The sequence below is a fragment of the Rhinoderma darwinii genome, chromosome 9 (assembly GCF_050947455.1).
Source record: "Rhinoderma darwinii isolate aRhiDar2 chromosome 9, aRhiDar2.hap1, whole genome shotgun sequence".
In the NCBI taxonomy this organism is placed as follows: domain Eukaryota; kingdom Metazoa; phylum Chordata; class Amphibia; order Anura; family Rhinodermatidae; genus Rhinoderma; species Rhinoderma darwinii.
In genome coordinates, this window is record NC_134695.1 from 54,803,672 (window position 1) to 54,823,243 (window position 19,572).

The 19,572-nt window shown below is 41.8% G+C and overlaps 1 protein-coding gene across 2 annotated transcripts in view; it reads right to left on the reverse strand.

Moving 5' to 3' along the window:
- CCDC34 (coiled-coil domain containing 34) overlaps window positions 1–19,572 on the reverse strand; it is a 33,082-nt gene that overhangs the window by 2,185 nt on the left and 11,325 nt on the right. For both annotated transcript variants that reach the window (XM_075837717.1, XM_075837716.1), the window contains exons 5-6: window positions 5,012–5,170; window positions 3,002–3,143 (exon numbers count right to left, since the gene is read on the reverse strand). In XM_075837717.1, the coding sequence (XP_075693832.1) occupies window positions 3,002–3,143; window positions 5,012–5,170 (301 nt within the window). The remainder of the gene's footprint in view (window positions 1–3,001; window positions 3,144–5,011; window positions 5,171–19,572) is intronic.

A 19,572-nucleotide genomic window follows, 5' to 3' on the forward strand; every position in this document is an offset into this window, starting at 1 on the left:
CGCTAGTAGATATAAAACGGGTGAACTATACATGTACCAGAGAATGTCACAGATGGAAGAAACTTATCTAACTAATCTGCAAACATACACAACATAAGAAGAAACATGTGGATTGCCCATCAGTTCTCTCTTTTAAGCATAAGCTATTGTTTGGCCAGGAATCATTACTAAGCCTCGTCTTTATGATTTATTTACATGGTCTCTCTATGCCTTTCAATGAACCATGAAGGTTATCTATCTGCCAACCACCAGTACAAGAGTGACAAATATACACGCTGTGGCAAGACCCCGAGAGGCCATGATGACCGAGGAGCTGACCTCCGATTGACAATCCGCAATCTTGAGTACAGATGCCGAGACAGTGGTTGACAGCAGGAATGTGCGAAGCTCACAATGTCAGTATGTTTTACCCATGAGGACACAGCACCAAACGCTTCACAGCAGACCTGAATGTAAGCTCTGGCATATGTTATGCACAGGGGTGGGGGGGTGTTTGAGACGCCAATGGAAACTGTCAGCACTTTATGAGCTTCCAACAAAGGTATGAAAAGCATGCCTGGCCTGTCTCCACCCCAGAAAGGCAGTAAATGTATTTACCATGTATAAAACACTATAGCTTGTAAAACTTGAAATGGAAAAATCATTGGACATTGTACATCATTTGTTTTTATGCTAGAAAAAAAATTATATATATATATATATATATATATATATATAGAGAGAGAGAAACATTTTTAAAACAAAAGTTTAAAAAAAGTATATCAATTTACTGCATCACCAAAATGATATATTATCCAAGACCAGCAGAAAGTCCATATAAAAAAGAAAAAGAAAAAGTTTATTACAAACATAGAAGAAATATTCCTTTGATGAAAGCGGTTATTCCCATCTTATAATGTTATGGTATATCGCTAGGATATGCTATAGTCCATCACTATTTGATGGGTCGGGGTACGAGTCCCGGCACCCCCGCCGATCAGATGTTTTGAAGGGGCCGTAGCGCTCCTACGCGCATGGCTTCCCCTTAATTTCCTTTACTCCTCACACTGAATCGTTGACACCCTTGTAGCAGAGGTTCATAGTATTAAAGCCTTCTACCATTCAAGTGAATGTGAGAAGGCCGTAATACTTTGAACTGCAGCTACAAGCATGTCGGCCATTCACAATGTGACCTGGAAAGAAACTGAAGGGGAAGCAGTGTCGGGAGTCGGACCCCGACCGATCACATATTGACAGCCCATCCGGAGGATAAGCCATAAAAATTTTTGGGCGTGGACAACCCCTTTAAATGACCTGCAAAATTAAGGAGCATCATACCCTGTGAGTAGAGCGGATGATATGTGTAAATCAATAAATGAAGAAACTTTGTACTACTATACATGGCCTGGACAGTCCTAGATTTGGAGGCCCCAGGGCACTGCCAGCATCCAGCTCTATAAGAGTTAACATTTGGTATTAAGTTTCATGTCTATGGGCGCTATTATACGACTCTGCAGAGCGTTGCGATGGCTTTGAATACAAAACGGCTAAAACTGAATTTTAATCCTCAGATAACCTAGTAAAGCTGTACTTACTGCTGCTCCCAGTTTGGGAGATGTGAGAATGTTTTTGAAAATATATCTTTCGTACAGTAGATCCATTTTGCTTTAATATAACTCATTTGTCTAGCTTCATCCTAAAACCTCTGAAGGGGATTAATATTTTATTAGAAGTATTTCCATTTAAGGGATAGGGGTCAAAACTTTGGTCTGTTCCATGCAGGCAACGCACGGATAGACCCATTGTTTGTGAACATGGCGCTCAGGCTGCGTGCCGTAACCATCCTCCTGCCGCCCTGCTATGTTTTATGCATGGTGCAAAACTTCAAAAGGAGTGGTTGTGGCACCCAGCTTAAAAGGGTTTCTCCTTAATATATATTTATCACCTAGCCACAGTATAGGTGATAAATGTCTGATCGGTTGGGGCCCAACCGCTGACACTCACATCGATCCCGAGAATGGGTTTACCTGGCCGTCCCTGTAGACCACATATGAATAGATCAAACGCCATCTCCGACACCCCATAGAAAGTGAATGGAACAGTGGCCGAACATGCTCAGTACTGCCCCATTTATATAGGGCGCACAGGAACAGTCAAGTAAGATTCTCGGGATGAAGGTCCCAGCGGTCGTACCCCCACCAATCAAATATTTATTACCTATTGTATGGATTATAGATATTCTATGGTTATAAATATTGATTATGGAAATACCCCTTTAAGAAACGCTGTTTATCTACACCAAAAACACCCCCTTACCTCCAACAGAACCCTTCCCCATCTGTACGTTGAAGCATCCCAAGCACAGAAAGACTGGTCAGGAAGGAGGGTAAAGGGACTTGAGGTCAAGCCCAGCAAGTCAAGGTGGCCTGTGACCGCCACATACAGGAGGAGACCTAATACAGAGGTAGCTGTGAGCTCATTTGTTTCAATAAACATGGCCACCTCGCCATTTGGTCTCCTCCTGTATGGGGCTGTTGCTGGCCTCTTTGGTTTGCTGAACGGAGGTCATGGGACCCCGAATTATCAGACATGTATGTATTATCCTCTGGAAATGCCCTAAATGACTAAAGTGGGCAACTCCTTTCATGACAGATCTATAACTTGGTTCCATTAAACAATAATCTGGGCTTCTGGCGCTCATTCAGACAGTAGGGAAGATTTATCAAAACTGGTTCAAAGGAAAGGTGGAGCATACCAACCAATCAGAATCCAGCTCTCATTTTTTTCAGAGGTCGTTTTTGAAAATTAAAGGGGTGATCTGATTGGTTATTATAGGCAATTCCTCCACTTTTTATTTGCACCGATTTTGATAAATCTCCTTCCGTGTTTCTCAGGTCATATACGGAGGATTACACAGGTGAATTACTTGCCATCAGAGCGTCATTATCGTACATCTTTGCTCTTTAGGAAATCCTTACAACTTGACCGGTTAGCGGTACTTGAGGCCGGGTCTTGCACACACCTGTTAATTTCCCATTGACATAGCCATAGCTGTTTAGCGTAGGACGTGGTTTGTTTTTGGACTCTTCCAACCACTCCTTGAAGATCCGCTCTGCCTTCTCCTTCTTCTCGCTCTGCTCAGCTAAACGTTTCTCCTCTTCTTCCTGAACAGAAACACATCAGATACCAATTACCTCATTATATCTGCCCCCTGTCCCCTCTGCATAATAACCTTCCAAACCAAGTATGATGAACAATGGATAGGGTAAAATAAAGCAGTCGACAGGTTCTAGATTTCTTTCATCTAGAATGCGGGTTCCAGCTAGTTGTCCTATGTAATGACAGTAATAGACTCTTTCTATAGCAGCGAGTGGGATGTGTATTCTCTGCCGCTCTGCAAACTGCAAGGTCAGGTCTGTTTCCGATCACCGCACAGTTCATTAAAAAATATGTAGGCTGCTCTGCAATCTCCCTTAAGGCCCTATACCTCAGTGCCGTTTCTTATTTGCCATTTTACAAATACTCCATAAATGTATTCATGGAACTTATTAATATCCTCTCCATTTCCAGGAGGGATTGTAATTCATGGTTACTGGAATGTGCTGCACCCACAAAATGGTTAACGTAAAAAAAATAAAAAAAATAAAAAAATAAATAAATATGAACGGGTCTTCCGGAAGGGCTAGTCCAGTCACCACAAAGAAAATTACATTTTAATTAGAGCTTCGGGGCCTTCTATTATGGGACAACACTACCTGCTCAGCAAGAATTTAATTTATACTCACACGGTATGCCAATTTATATAGAAAGGGAAATGTACGTAAAGTAAATTCTAAAACAGGTCATTTTTTACATGATGTTCACATCTGCGATGCGGCTCCGTTGCAAAGGACTTCAGATTTGATGAACAATAGTGCACCATGCAGAGCTATTCTTCCCGTCAAAGAGACCCACACCAAGGCGGGACCCAGAGACGTTAATAAACGTGTATCCTTTGTTTTAAAGCCTCAATATTACATCTTATATAAAAGTGCAGCAGTATAAAGCCAGCTTCTATCCCTTACACACGTATGTAAAGACATCTGAATAGTCTGAGAAGAAACAGTGACAGTCATTATTCCGGACAACATGCCCACCCTTAACCATTTTGTTATATTTAAAAAAATAAAAGTAAAAAAATTCTGGGAGTAATTTCTTAATATAGCTTTATAGCAGGCAGAGTTCAGATTTTTTTGATGCGGAGCTTCAAATCCACAGTATAGAGTTAAATGATAATATTTTGTTTGCTTGCAGCTGCCACTAGGGGGAGCTTACCGCATACAGTACCATTATTCAGTTAAATGTCTGAATAGTATGCCCCCTCTAGTGGTGGCTGCACTAAGCCTCAATTTTAATATTTAACTCTAATGGCATAGAGGGGATTTGGAGCTCTATATCAGAAAACTGGCATCAAAAGGCAAAAATTCACTTCACAAAGAGATTCCACTAAAATTTAGAAACATCTGATTAATACAGCAGAAAGACATAGAAATGCGGAGTTTAAGTTTGGTCAAGCCTAGTCTCAGTCCTCCACTCAATGTCAATTTTGCAAAGACTTTAGTAATTCAAGACCGACTGGTTGCTAGGGACACACTGCCTGGCAACCCCTTATAAAGGGCTACAGCCCTTCGAAAGTGTGTTCTCGCAACCAGTCTCAAACTAATAAGCCGCCTAGCTGGATGGACACTTTGCCAATGCAAGGAAAGGGGAAGAGCAGCGTGGCAGAAGATAGTAATTCCCCATCTCAACCGGCTTTATTAATCAGAAAGTAGAAAGTGAGGCAGCACGACCAATTCAGTTTATTCCTCACTTTCCTCTATATAGTATGGTCATTGGACTGTGACCCCAGAGGCGTGCACCCTCCCTATCTATCTATTTGTCTGGTGCGGCTGATCTTTGTTTTTGCTTTATTAATCAGATTTTTCTAAAAATAATAAGTTAGGAAACGTCTTTATAACGCATTTGGATCTAGTGGCGATCAGACAATACAGACCTTTAGTCTCCGCTTTCTCTCTTGCTCCTCTTCTCTCTTCTTATTCAGCCATTCTTCGTACCGCTCTTTACTCTTCTCTTCTATTAAACGTTTCTGCTGTTCTTCCAATGCTTTTTCCTGACTCTCTTTGAAAAGTTTTTGTTCCTTCTCTTTTCTTTCCTGTATGAGAAAGAATAACACAATTTCTTCCTTTAGTAGAGCTCATAGCTTTCAACGCCAAATATAAAGTTAATTTAAAAAAAATTAAAAACGTTCTTTAAATATCCGACAGCTAAGTGCAGGCTAAAATAACAAGACACGAGCAGAGACATACAGAACCAACAATGCCAATATCTAACTCAACCTTCTTACAACATGCAGCTCCGAGTCAATGATGGAATCTCTTCTTTTTGTCTTCTTAATATATCATATAAATGAATCCTATGGATATATTATATAAAATCATTTGATGTGAAAAGACTACGTATAGGCGTTTTCTAGGAATACAGGCCTAAAGGAACAGAGCAAAAGTGCTATACGCTTCTAAAGTTAAGAAGGGGCCTTGTTCCCCAGAAACTGCGCCACTCTTGTTCATTGGCTTATGTCCGGTATTGCAGTTCAATGTCATTCAAGTGAAGCAGAGCTGTAGTACCAGGCACGGCCAACGGATAAGAGTATCCCTGTTTCTGGGGGAAGGGGGTGGATAAACCGGATTTCTAATACCCTTTAAATAAACCCAGCACGGGGTCCGGGGTTCAAATCCAACCAAGAACAGCATCTGAATGGAGTTTGTATGTTCTCCCTGTGTTTGCATGGGTTTCCTCCGGGGTCTCCGAATTCCTCCCACGCCCCAAAAAACATACCGATAGGGAATTTATATTGTGAGCCCCGATGGGGAAAGTAAAAGAGGACCTCTGTACAGCGCTGCAGAATATGTTGGCGCTATATAAGTAACAGAAATAAATAAAACCCTGTAACACTAATCAGAAAACAAATACAAATTGGATGCTCGCGGATCTGGAATTAGTTGATATTAAAACTACAAATAAGTGAAAAAATAAAGTAATGTAAGTCATAAATGGTAGATACTAATGCACCACGTAATTTGGACAAAACAATAACGTTTCTATAATCCAACACTACCGGTACTTGATGTGTGTGTCAGATTATCAAATATTCTGAATTATTGCAGGGTCATAGAGAAAGATCTAAACTTTACCGGCAAGGATAGAGAGCGTTCAGGAAATCTAATTGGTTTTCGGGTGGGACTTTTCAAAGTCGACATCATGGCCCCAGAGCAGAGACCCCGTTCTCCGCGGCTTCGGTCCCGGAAGCTCCTGCAAGGGTCACGTGGCGTCGCATCCAATTGCTGGCGATCACACATTGTTCATGGCAGCATTCTCGCGGAGGCCAGTGACTGGCTGCAGCAACACGACTGATGAACATCACGTGACCGCTGCAAGAGTTTCTGGGGCTGGGGCGAAAAAGACCTCAGTGCTGGAGCGGGGAGCACTTCAGGGGGCAAGTATCTCCTAGTTTATTATTTTACACCATCACCTGCCCTGCTGCCAATTTTGAAATGCCCCAGATAACGATAACCCCTTTACGTTGTACAGTCATGCCATGCCATCGCTTTGCACAGGTCACAGAGCAGGCCTAGAAAACTATCCCACAGAAGTCAATGGGACCCCTACCGTTCACAGGTTCCTATGCTGTAAAGCATCCCTCTAAATGCTGTGAACATCAGCACAGGCAAGATGGCCACCCCCATAATCGTGTACAGAAAAGAGAATAAAAAACAAATTTACAATTGAAGAGTAAAAACAGATTAGAAAGAAAGATTAAGTTTTACTCTCTGGTTTTAATTCGGAAAAAAATATATAATTTATACTTTCCCTTTAAAGGAAATTTACTGCATATATAGGTCTATATATTGTCCCCCACAGTAACGTACCATGTGCTCGGTACAGAAATAGAAAATTAAATTGGAGAATATTTTTTCCCAAACACAACAAAAGGAAATGAGGTTTTCCTCCTTGCAATTCAAGTTCCAAAGGGCACATTTAAATAATTGTCTTTGGATGCCCTGCGTGCTACTTTAACACTTCCCTCTCATCCCCTAGATGGAAAAAGTGAACAAAAATACTTTTTTTTTTTTTTTTTTTTAAAGCAATTCATTCAGTTCCATTCATTTAGAGCTCTTGCATGTCTCCGGTAATCCCTTGCTTCCTTTTTTATTTGTTCTGCTGCTTTACATTCGGTAGAGTCAGAACAATTTCATGACATTGACTGAAGCTTCTGATTTGTTAATTATACCCTTAGCGAATGGCCCCACCAGTTTCTTGGAGCCACATTAACTAATAGCAGACTGGCTGTTTGCCAGCGGAGATAATTGCATCTTGTTTTATTGTCATAGGGTTACTGTGCGAGTCTCTCGGCTTCATACCTCATCTTCTGTTATGTGGAAACACCTGGTAGGTTTTATATGCGATCTGAATACATATAAAACAATCTTTCACATACTTTCTAAAAAACTTATAGGCAAAACTGTTTCCAAGATAGTTTTCTAGATAAATCACCGTAATCCTTTAATCATAGGGTTTTAAAACAATGCCCAACAATTACTCATGCAGTCAGCTCCGGTAAATGATCCCACACGTTCCCAAAACTCTAGGCAATGCGAGTCCTCATGGAGGGAAAAGACGAACATGAGGACGGGTGGTATTTTTATTTCAACCGGTCACTGTCTGTCTACGTTGCTTCAAAAATATTTTACCATAGGAGGTTGATTGAACGTTATATTGATCCAGTAGGATACTCGTAGACCAGCAGCCACCTGAAGACTGTCAGACCTTCATGACTCTTCATATACCAGCCTCTCAGGTGCACGTAGGGTACATCTAGACAATGATCTATTACTGCAAAGTAAAAATTATTTTGGAAAAAGAACTTGAGATTCTTAGTTTTAAGTCAACTTGCCACTTCACATCGTCCTCATTCAAGAAGGTCTCTACTCTAATGTAAAGCGCTGGACCACATCTATAAACCTAATACAAGGACTAAAGGCCTCTTTATATGGGACAAATTATCAAACCCCTGGCGATCGATCGGTGGTTTGGAAATTTGTGTAGAAGGATCTGATGGTCCCTACCATCAGAACAAGGAGCAAATTGTAATGATAATTGATTGGTGAACCAGGTCGTAGCAGTCATACACAGTCGAGTCACATTAATATGACCACCTCCTACTTTCAAAGTCAGCAGCGCGTAGCCCATAAAGGAAATTATGTAGACATATCACTCGTTATTGCCATGGGCAAAAGGGGCGATTTAATCAGAGTTGCAAAAAGGAATGATTATTGACATCAGAAAAAAAGGCTTCAATATGCATCGGAAACGGACCACCGATGATTGGCAAAGGGTTGCCTTCTCCGATGAGTCAAGTTTGCTGCTTTATCGAACAGATGGACGTTGGTGTGTCAGGCGAGAAACATCAGAGAGCAAACCCCCTGCAACCATTGCTGGAAGAACACAAGCCGGTGGCCGCATCGTTATGGTCTGGGGAATCTTTTTATGGCATTCTCTGGGCCACTCATCCATGTGGAAGGCACTCTGAACCGATTTGGGTATGAATGCATGTAGATCACATCCACCCATATATGCGGTTTGTCTTCCCTGGGGAAGATGGAATCTGCTAGCAAGATGGTGCAACATGTCACACGGCTAGAAATGTCTGATCATGGTTGGAAGAGCACGACAAAGACTGTGGGACCACCTGGATCGTCTTGTTCGCTCTATGGATCCTCCCAAACGCACCCTCCAGCAAGTGTGGGATGTACCGCAGTCTGCATGGCTCCAGATACCCGAGACAAACTACCAGCACCTTATCGAGTCACTCCCAGCCAGTCTAGCTGCTGTCCGTGCTGCACACGGCGGTAACTCTGGATATTAGCTGGAGGTCATAATAACAAGACTCGACTGTGTATAAAGTGGTCAACATCCTAACGCCAAGTTTATCGGACATTGCTGCAACTTTGACCACAAGGAGATTCAATATGGTTTCACACAAATAACGGGGTCGCTCATCAATGAAGCAGCGGATGGTGTTATGCCCCTATCTGATGTAGGCATGTCGAAGCCCATAGCTATATGTATCAAGCAATTACAGTCAAAAGGGTTCTTCACTTTGGACAAACCCTACTTGTTAGAACGGTCCCTTGACAATAAGCGGATCAAAAAGTGCCACCTGTGATCTGTGGGGAAGCCTGGCAGTAAGTGTTCCATTTCCCTACAGCGCCACCACAAGAGAAATTAAGCATTACACAGTGCCAGTTGAAATCAATGGCTTATCTGTGTAATGCAGAACAGGACAGGTCCTCCAGAGCAAGAGACGCTCTTTGTAACCACTCTCCACTCCGGCCAAAAAGATGAGGATTCTGAACACGGGTAATCTAAACTAAACAACCTTTTCAAGTAGCATTTTTGGCAGTGAAAGACTGGACCACCTGCAAACAAAAATACATGTTGCTTTTGCCTAAAGAATAAATCTGACATCAATTAGTGCATTAGCAAGTATTTTTTTGTTTTTACACTACGAGCATTTCAACATTATTCTGCACCCCATGTAAAGGTGATATATGTGAAAGGAAAGATCATGGGGGCACGATTCTGGAACATTAGGGCCCTTTTACAAGGGCCAATGATCAGGCAAACGAGCGTTCACAAACCGTTCGCTCCCGATGATCGTTGGATCAGCCGATGAACGAGCATCGGCTGATCATATAGTTATCAGCAGCACATCTTCCTGTGTAAACAGGGAGACCTGCTGCCGATATGATAGAAATGTATGGGGACGAGTGATCATAGAAACAAGCGCTCGTCCCAATACATAGCACCTTGTGAAAGCAGGAAATTAGCGCCGATCAACGAGCGGTCTCATTGATTGGCGCTCGTTGCTACGGCCAAAATGGGCTTATGTTTAAGGACCCTTACAGTCAGTCTCTCACTAGCCCGATATCAGGGAGCAATAGTCTTCCGGTCACTGCCTACCAAATGCAAACATATGCATAAGTTTTTTGGTTCAACGTCCCTTTAAAAGATCTGATAAAGCAACCGTCTAATGTCTTGCAGATTCACCTTTTTACAACATTTACCTACCTCGACAAACAATGTGACTTGGTAAAGAGAAAAAAAAAAAAAAGTCACTACATTTATGCTATTTTCATGTCGGTTTCTGAAAGGTAACACGTCTATAGAAATCCCCGATACGTGTACAATACAGGTTCTCCAAATAGTCACTTACAGAACATCAACCGTGTGTTTAACAGTCATCAGAAATCACGGCACTTACACGAGAAAATGACAGCACATAAATCTAGTCAAGCGATATTTACCAGCTTAATTCAATAGCCGCATGGTTGAATCATGAAAAAAACAGACAGAAATTCCTATCAGACAGGTCATTTGTAAAGCATAGACGGTTCAGTGTTTGCCTGGGCTGTTTGTTCTATGCGATTGCTCATTGTTCTTTTATGATATATCGATGTATACTTGTAGGAGTCAAATTGTGTACATTATATGAACTGAACATGGACTTTTCATTTCTCCTCACAATACTTGAACCACAAGCAAGTTGTTGCATGCCGCCCGTAATTTGGAGTGTAATCACATATCCATGGACAGCTATACCATAGTCGATGCTTTAGAATAAAACATGTCTTGTTCAAAGATCTGGTTTATTTCCCTTTACAAAGCCAGATACATCAAAGAACCAGGACTTGTATACTTTAAGGATTTACGTTCTCACTTCTGCATGTAGTTCCTTTTGTTATAAAAGTTAGTCAACCATTATAATAATATTCACAAGCATAAATAGGAAAACATATGATCAAAGAGGAAATGGAGTAAAGTTGGAGACACATCAGGAGCCAGGAAACCAATGTGCCGACAAAAATTTACTGCCATCGTCTAAACTCTGAGACTGATCCTCCACGATGGAGGCACATGTTTTATAACGCAATCTGATGGCTCCTGAATCTACACTATTGTGTCTACAACAAAACTTATTACATTCAGAGCCAAAGTTCGCACTGAAACGTGTTCGTCTGAGTTCATCCTTAACTTTACTTAAAGAGTAACTGTACTTTCAGAAAACTTTTGATATGTCATAGGGACACATCAGAAGTTTTGATCCTTGGGGGTCCAGATACTGAGACTTCATAGTCTTCTCATCTTAGGGATGATGAGTAGCACCGATTACAGCCGAAGGTGCAGGACGCTCAGCTGAGTGCTTCTACACCTTCATTTCAACGATGGTCGGGGTTTCAGCACCCAGACCCCCACCGATCAAAACTTCTGATATGTCTCTATGACATCAAAAGTTTTCTGAAAGTGCAGCTACTCTTTAAAGTGGCTCTGTCACCACATTATAAGTGGCCTATCTTCTACATAATGTGACCGGCGCTGTAATGTAGATTACAGCAGTGTTTTTTATTTAGAAAAACGATCATTTTTTACCTATTTTAGCTTTATGCTAATGACTTTCTTAATAGACAACTGGGCATGGTTTACTTTTTGCCCAAGTGGGCGTTGTAGAGAAGTGTATGACGCTGACCAATCAGCGTCATACACTGTGAGAACAGAGATAAGCTGCCGACTAAAGTGTCTGGCAGATTGGAAACCGCTTCCTCTCATATCACCTACCTGAGGGTTAAGATTGGGAAAACTCCTGACTCCATATATACTCCTAATTACCCGCCCCTAATGCACAAGAAACAAACCAAACTTCAACACTGGGAATCTCTCCCTATTACTTTAATGGGCAGAGTAAACCTTATCCAGATGATGACCTTCCTAAACTTCTTTACCCACTCCAAACCATACTGCTTCCTTTGAAACATTTAGACATTACCTCTTTAAATTAAAGCATTTACGAAATTCTTATGGTCCGGTAAGCGACCCAGAACACCCCTGGCTAAGCGGACCTTGAACAGGGAGAAGGACTGAACTTACCTAATTTCCAGGGCTACAACCTAGCATGTCTGGGAAGACACATACTAGACTGGGTACACCATTCTAGCTATTATTCCCATTACTCCCTAGAGTCCGCTTTAGTGGAACCCCACAACATCACAGCTCTCTTTTACACAACACATAAGCTACTCTCCTATCTCCTGCGAAGCACTCGGTTGTTATACGTGACATGGTATCCACTTGGAAAGAGCTTCGGAAACGCTATGGCCTTTCATTCCAACTCCACAACTACCTTCAACTTCGGAAACACACAGAATTTCAAGTTGGACGGCCTAAAAAAAAATTATTTGAGGGTTGGAAACAAAGGGACACCTGTACCATGCACACATAATGCATGACCCCGTGTCTGAACCTACACAAAATCATGACTTACCAGGTAACCAGACTTTCCAGTACATCCAATTCAAATCTCACGTAAACTCTCTAACGAAATCTCGGTCTATGCTGTTTATAAAATAGTGGGTTAGATCATCGGTTTCTGACCTATACTTGGCTGCCAGAGACAAACGTGGACCGCAAATACACCCATACTTACAAGGCTAGTTCGGGGTTCCAACATAGTGTCCATCATTTTAATATGAAAACTAGCGCTGCATATATCGCTACTCCGCCTGTCAAATCTGACTGAATAATACACTCCGACACAAGTGTGAACAGAACCTAATTTAGGACTCAGAAGACCAAGGTCATTGGAGTAGACAATTATGCGTGAAAGGGCTAAAGACAAATGTCAGACGACTAACCAGCAGCAAGGAGGATAGATACAGTTCTGGAAATCATGGACAGGTCATTGAGAAATCTGACGACTCAAACAGCAGACATGACAGTCCAAAGAAACGCAACTTAAAGGGTCCTCCAGGAGTCGAAATTTACTTGATGACACTTGACATTTAATAATAGGGTGATGCAAAAGCAAATGTCTTAACGTAATAATTAAAACCGAGGCGTTCATATTTAAAGGAGACTGCACGCATCGTATACATTTATGGCATTTCAAGCAAGATCAGGAGATCTCCTGGCAGGATCCACACGAGCCATTTTATAAATCATTCTAATAATTTACTGCCATGTACATGGCTCGAATTAACAAAGGCTCGAGTTAATGTATAACTTGATTACTATTTTCAGCCTCCATCTGGCACACACATCAATACTATTGTTTCCACAAGAACATGATAGGTTGGGCTTGACTTATAAAGCAGTCACACCTTTACATACCAACGCTCTGTCTAAACACGCATGGCTCGGCTCTCAACACTGTAGATAAATGCTTTTCCTACCGTCGTGTATGAACGGCCGCGTGACAGATCTGACCGTGTAAATGACTCAAGTGATGCTCTTAATAATCTCAGATGGGCACTTAGTAGTATTTTGGGTGAAAGTGAGATAGCATCTCCCTATGGAGTCTGTGTGTGTATATATAGACATCACCAAAACATACGTACATGCTGCAACAAGCCCAAGTCTATACGGCAGAGCAGAACATTAGGTAAAACTTTCTAAAACCCCCAAAAATGTAATATCACAATAATATTACTTCATAAAACAAGAAATTAGGTCTATCAACCACAAGAGCACCAACTAATCCACCCCAAAGTGCCAATAGGGAGTCCAATACAAGGTCCAATGCACATTGGTGCTATAAATGAACCTATAAGACTTAAAGAGGCTCTGTCACCAGATTTTGCAACCCCTATCTGCTATTGCAGCAGATGGGCGCTGCAATGTAGATTACAGTAACGTTTTTATTTTTAAAAAACGAGCATTTTTGGCCAAGTTATGACCATTTTTGTAGTTATGCAAATGAGGCTTGCAAAAGTCCAAGTGGGTGTGTTTAAAAGTAAAAGTCCAAGTGGGCGTGTATTATGTGCGTACATCGGGGCGTTTTTAATACTTTCACTAGCTGGGCGCTCTGAAGAGAAGTAACATCCTCTTCTCTTCAGAACGCCCAGCATCTGACAGTGCAGATCTGTGACGTCACTCACAGGTCCTGCATCGTGACGGCCACATCGGCACCAGAGGCTACAGTTGATTCTGCAGCAGCATCAGCGTTTGCAGGTAAGATCGACTTACCTGCAAACGCTGATGCTGCTGCAGAATCAACTGTAGCCTCTGGTGCCGATGTGGCCGTCACGATGCAGGACCTGTGAGTGACGTCACAGATGTGCACTGTCAGAAGCTGGGCGTTCTGAAGAGAAGTGGATGATACTTCTCTTCAGAGCGCCCAGCTAGTGAAAGTATTAAAAACGCCCCGATGTACGCACCTAATACACGCCCACTTGGACTTTTACTTTTAAACACACCCACTTGGACTTTTGCAAGCCTCATTTGCATAACTACAAAAATGGTCATAACTTGGCCAAAAATGCTCGTTTTTTAAAAATAAAAACGTTACTGTAATCTACATTGCAGCGCCTATCTGCTGCAATAGCAGATAGGGGTTGCAAAATCTGGTGACAGAGCCTCTTTAAAGGGGTTTCCCACAGGACAGGGATACATGTGTAATCTCTGGGGGTCCGACCGCTGGTACCCCCAGCAATAAAGAGAACAGGGAACTGAAGGTCCCCCGAAGAGCTCCATGAGAACTTGATAGTGGATACATGTGTTTGGTGGGACAACCCTTTTCAACCACACATAGCATTTACCCGCTTTTTCGTTGGCATTTTTTGGCAGAATTTTAATGGGATCCAAAAAACAGCGGCCAGATCCTACTGTAAAGTATGTAGTAAACCATGAGAAAGCCGACATACAGAGCGCTTTAGTTTTTTGCCATATTTGAGGTCTGTGGCATTTTTATTAAAACGCAGCACGCATTATAGAGTTTTTTCTGCAGTTTTTCATGGGCTTCTCTATAGGACTTCAAAAAATACCAGGAAAACGAATGTGCAAAATTACACTTAAAAAAAACCTTTCCAAACGCATGTAGTTGTTACAACTCTTAGGCCTAATTCACACGAGCGTGTCCATTTTGCAGGTGAAAAAAAAGCAGCATTGCAATTCCATGTGGCATCCGTGTACGGTGCACGTCTACGTTTTTTCCGCGCGTATGTCACGCGTTTTTTACGTCAGCAAAAAAAAACTGAAGGAGGTATTTTATTTTTTCCTTATTTCTTTAGCAACTGGTGCGTGAAAAACACCTGGATGACATCTGTGTGCTGTCCGTTTTTTTCAAGCACCTATTGACTTCAATGGGTGCGTGATGCGCAAAAAACGCACAAGTATAGGACATGCAGTGAGATTCATGCAGCGGACACACGCTGCGTGCAAAACACAATGTCTGAATGGCCCCATTGAATTGCATAGGTCCGTGTGACGTCCGTAGTTTTAACGTGCGTAACACTAACGTGAAATACGCTCGTGTGAATAAGGCCTAAGGCCAGGAACACACTCAGAAATTTGATGCAGTTTTGGGCTCAGTTTTTTTTACCCAAACACAGGGGTGGACACATAAGAAAGGATATGCATCAGTATTTTCTTTATACATTTCCTTCCTTTTGGATCCACCTCTGGCTTTGGCTCGAAAAACTGACCAAAAACTGCATCAAAACTCTGTGAGTGATTTTACCCTTAAGAAAAAGAGTGCATGAAGGAGGCCATTCATCAAAAGTCATGGTGAACGCCACAACGTTGCACTTGAATGAAGCGGTGTCAGTTTCCCGACCACCCGCTGTGAAGGGAAAACCAGTTAATGGGCTACCACGCTAAAGCAGCCCCTACAATCTCAGTCCAAAGTCAGACCGCCACTATTTATTAACCCCTTAAGGACGCAGCCTAGTTTGGGCCTTAAGGCTCAGAGCCCATTTTTCAAATCTGACATATTTCACTTTATGTGGTAATAACGTCGGAATGCTTAAACCTATCCAAGCGATTCTGAGATTGTTTTCTCGTGACACTTTGGGCTTCATGTTCGTGGTAAAATTTGGTCGATATATTCAGTCTTTATTTGTGAAAAATTGCAAAATTTAGAGAAAATTTACAAAAAATAGCATTTTTCAGAATTTAAATGCATCTGCTTGAAAAACAGACGGTTATACCACCCAAAATAGTTACTAGTTCACATTTCCCATATGTCTACTTTTGATTGGCATCGTTTTTTGAACATTCTTTTATTTTTCTTGGACGTTACAAGGCTTAGAACATAAACAGCAATTTCTCATATTCTTAAGAAAATTTCAAAAGCCTTTTTTTGAAGGTGCCAGTTCAGTTCTGAAGTGGATTTGAGGGGACTATGTGTTAGAAACCCCCATAAAACACCCCATTTTAAAAACTAGACCCCTCAAAGTATTCAAAACAGCATATAGAAAGTTTTTTTAACCCTTCAGGCATTTCACAGGAATTAAAGCAAAGTGGAAATTAAATTTGCAAATTTCATTTTTTCTGCTGAATTTCAATTTTATTCAATTTTTTTTTAGTAACAGAGAAGGTTTTACCAGAGAAACACTACTAAATATGTATTGTCCAGATTCTGCAGTTTTTAGAAATGTCCCACATGTGGCCCTACTGCGCTCGTGGACTAAAACACAAGCCCTAGAAGCAAAGAAGCACCTAGTGCATTTTGAGGCCTCTTTTTTATTAGAATATATTTTAGGCAGCATGCCAGGTTTGAAGAGGCGTTGAGGTATCAAAACAATGGAAACCCACCAGAAGTGACCCCATTTTGGAAATTACACCCCTCAAGGAATTCATTTATGGTTTTTGTTATCATTTTGACCGCACAGTTTTTTCACAGCACCTATTTGAATTGGGCTGTGAAATGAAAAAAATGATATTTTTTCCAATAAAATGTCATTTTTGATCAAATTTTCTTATTTTCACAGGGAACAACATACCCCATTTTGTTGCCCAATTTGTCCTTAGTGCGGCAATACCCCATTTGTGGTGATAAACTGCCGTTTGGGCCCATGGGAGGGCTCAGAAGGAAAGGAGCGCTATGTGTTTGTTGGAGTCCAGATTTTGCTGGATTGGTTTTCGGGTGCCATGTCGCATTTGCAGAGCCCCAGAGGTATCAAAGCAATGGAAACCCACCAGAAGTGACCCCATTTTGGAAACTACACCCCTCAAGGAATTCATTTATGGTTTTTGTTATCATTTTGACCGCACAGGTTTTTCACAGCACCTATTTGAATTGGGCTGTGAAATGAAAAAAATTATATTTTTTCCAATAAGATGTCATTTTTGATCAAAATTTCTTATTTTCACAGGGAACAACATACCCCATTTTGTTGCCCAATTTGTCCTTAGTGCGGCAATACCCCATTTGTGGTGATAAACTGCCGTTTGGGCCCATGGGAGGGCTCAGACGGAAAGGAGCGCTATGTGTTTGTTGGAGTCCAGATTTTGCTGGATTGGTTTTCGGGTGCCATGTTGCATTTGCAGAGCCCCAGAGGTATCAAAGCAATGGAAACCCACCAGAAGTGACCCCATTTTGGAAACTACACCCCTCAAGGAATTCATTTATGGTTTTTGTTATCATTTTGACCGCACAGTTTTTTCACAGCACCTATTTGAATTGGGCTGTGAAATGAAAAAAATGATATTTTTTCCAATAAGATGTCATTTTTGATCAAAATTTCTTATTTTCACAAGGAACAACATACCCCATTTTGTTGCCCAATTTGTCCTTAGTGCGGCAATACCCCATTTGTGGTGATAAACTGCCCTTTGGGCCCATGGGAGGGCTCAGAAGGAAAGGACCACCATTTGGCCTACTGGAGCTTTTCTGGTGCTAAGTCATGTGTGCAGAAGCCCCTGAGGTACCAGTACAGTTGAAACCCCCGAGAAGTGACCCCATTTTAAAAACTACACCCCTTAAGACATTCATCTAGAGGTGTAGTGAGCATTTTGACCCCACAGGTACTGTGTAAAAGATAATGCGCAGCAGATGGTGCAGTGTGAGATTTGCAATTTTATATATGTATATGCCATTTCAGTGTCCAATATAGTGTGCCCAGCATGCGCCACCGGAGATATACACCCCTTAAATTGTAATGTGGGTTCTCCTGGGTACGACAATACCCTACATGTGGCTGTTATCAGCTGCCTGGGCATACGGCAGGGCTCAGAAGGGAAAGATGAGGGGGGTAAGCTGTGCGGAGTGCATCAGGGTAAATTAAAAATCAAGGGATGTATGATACATTTTAAAACAATCTTTTATACAGAGCCCTGGTTTTTCGGGACACGTGTCACATTGGTATATTGTGTTCTTCCTTATCCCCCTCTTATAGCAGACTCTGCACCTCTTTTGACTCTTTCCCTTTCCACCGGTTTGGGGACCTTCTCCTGGAAAGTGTTGCCCTGGTACGATGCGCCCCCCCCTTCCTGGTCCCTAAAGATTAGATCTTGAAATTCCAGGAAAGTTCCCCTCTGGCCTGCACATCGACGTAGCACATACGCATTGTACAAAGCCATCTGTATGATGTGCCCGGCCAGCTTCTTATACCTCACCGCATGGCGCTGTAGGGCTTCAGGACTTGATTTGACAAGTCCATCCCTCCCATGTACCTATTGTAGTCCAGGATGCAGTCTGGTTTGGGGGTGGCCTTTCCTTCATATATCCTAAACCTGTAGGTATACCCTGATGCACTCTCGCAGCTTATACATCTTCACGCCATACCTTGCCCTCTTACCTGGCAGGTACTGGCGGAATTGAACCCTCCCTTTAAAATGTACCAGGGACTCATCAATAGAAAAACACTTCTCGGGGGTGTATGCTGGGGAAAACCGGGCACTGGAACGGTCTAATAGGGGTCTCCGTTTATACAAACGGTCAAAACTGGGGTCATCTCGGAGTGGGCACGGCTCATTATCAGTATAATGTAAGAAGCGAAGTATTGCCTCATTTATTTATTTTTTTAGGTTCCAGTTCATTTCTGAAGTTGCTTTGAGGGGCCCATATATTAGAAACCCCTATCAAACACCCCATTTTAGAAACTAGACCCCTCAAAGTATTCACAACAGCATTTAGAAAGTTTATGAACCCTTTAGGTGTTTCACAGAAATTTAGAGCAAAGTAGAGGTGAAATTTACTCTTTTTATACCATTTTTTTTATAACACAAAAGGATTTATCAGAGAAACGCAACTCAATACTTATTGCCCAGATTCTGCAGTTTAGAGAAATATCCCACATGTGGCCCTCGGGCGGTAATGGACTGAAGCACCGGCCTCCGAAGCAAAGGAGCACCTAGCGGATTTTGAGCCCTCTTTTTTATTAGGCACCATGTCCGGTTTGAAGAGGTCTTGTGGTGCCAAAACATTGGAAACCCCCCAAAAGTGACCCCAATTTGGAAACTAGACCCCTTGAGGAATCCATTGTAGTTTTCATGGGGTGCATGCGGCTTTTTGATCAGTTTTTATTCCATTTTTAGGTGGCGTGGTGACTAATAAACAGCAATTGTACTATTGTTTTTGTATACTTTTTTTTTTACAGCGTTCACCGTGCGCTATAAATGATATATTAACTTTATTCTGCGGGGCGATACGATCACGGCGATACCAGATGTTTATAGTTTTTTTTTATGTCTTATGGCGTTTGCACAATAAAGTACGTTTTG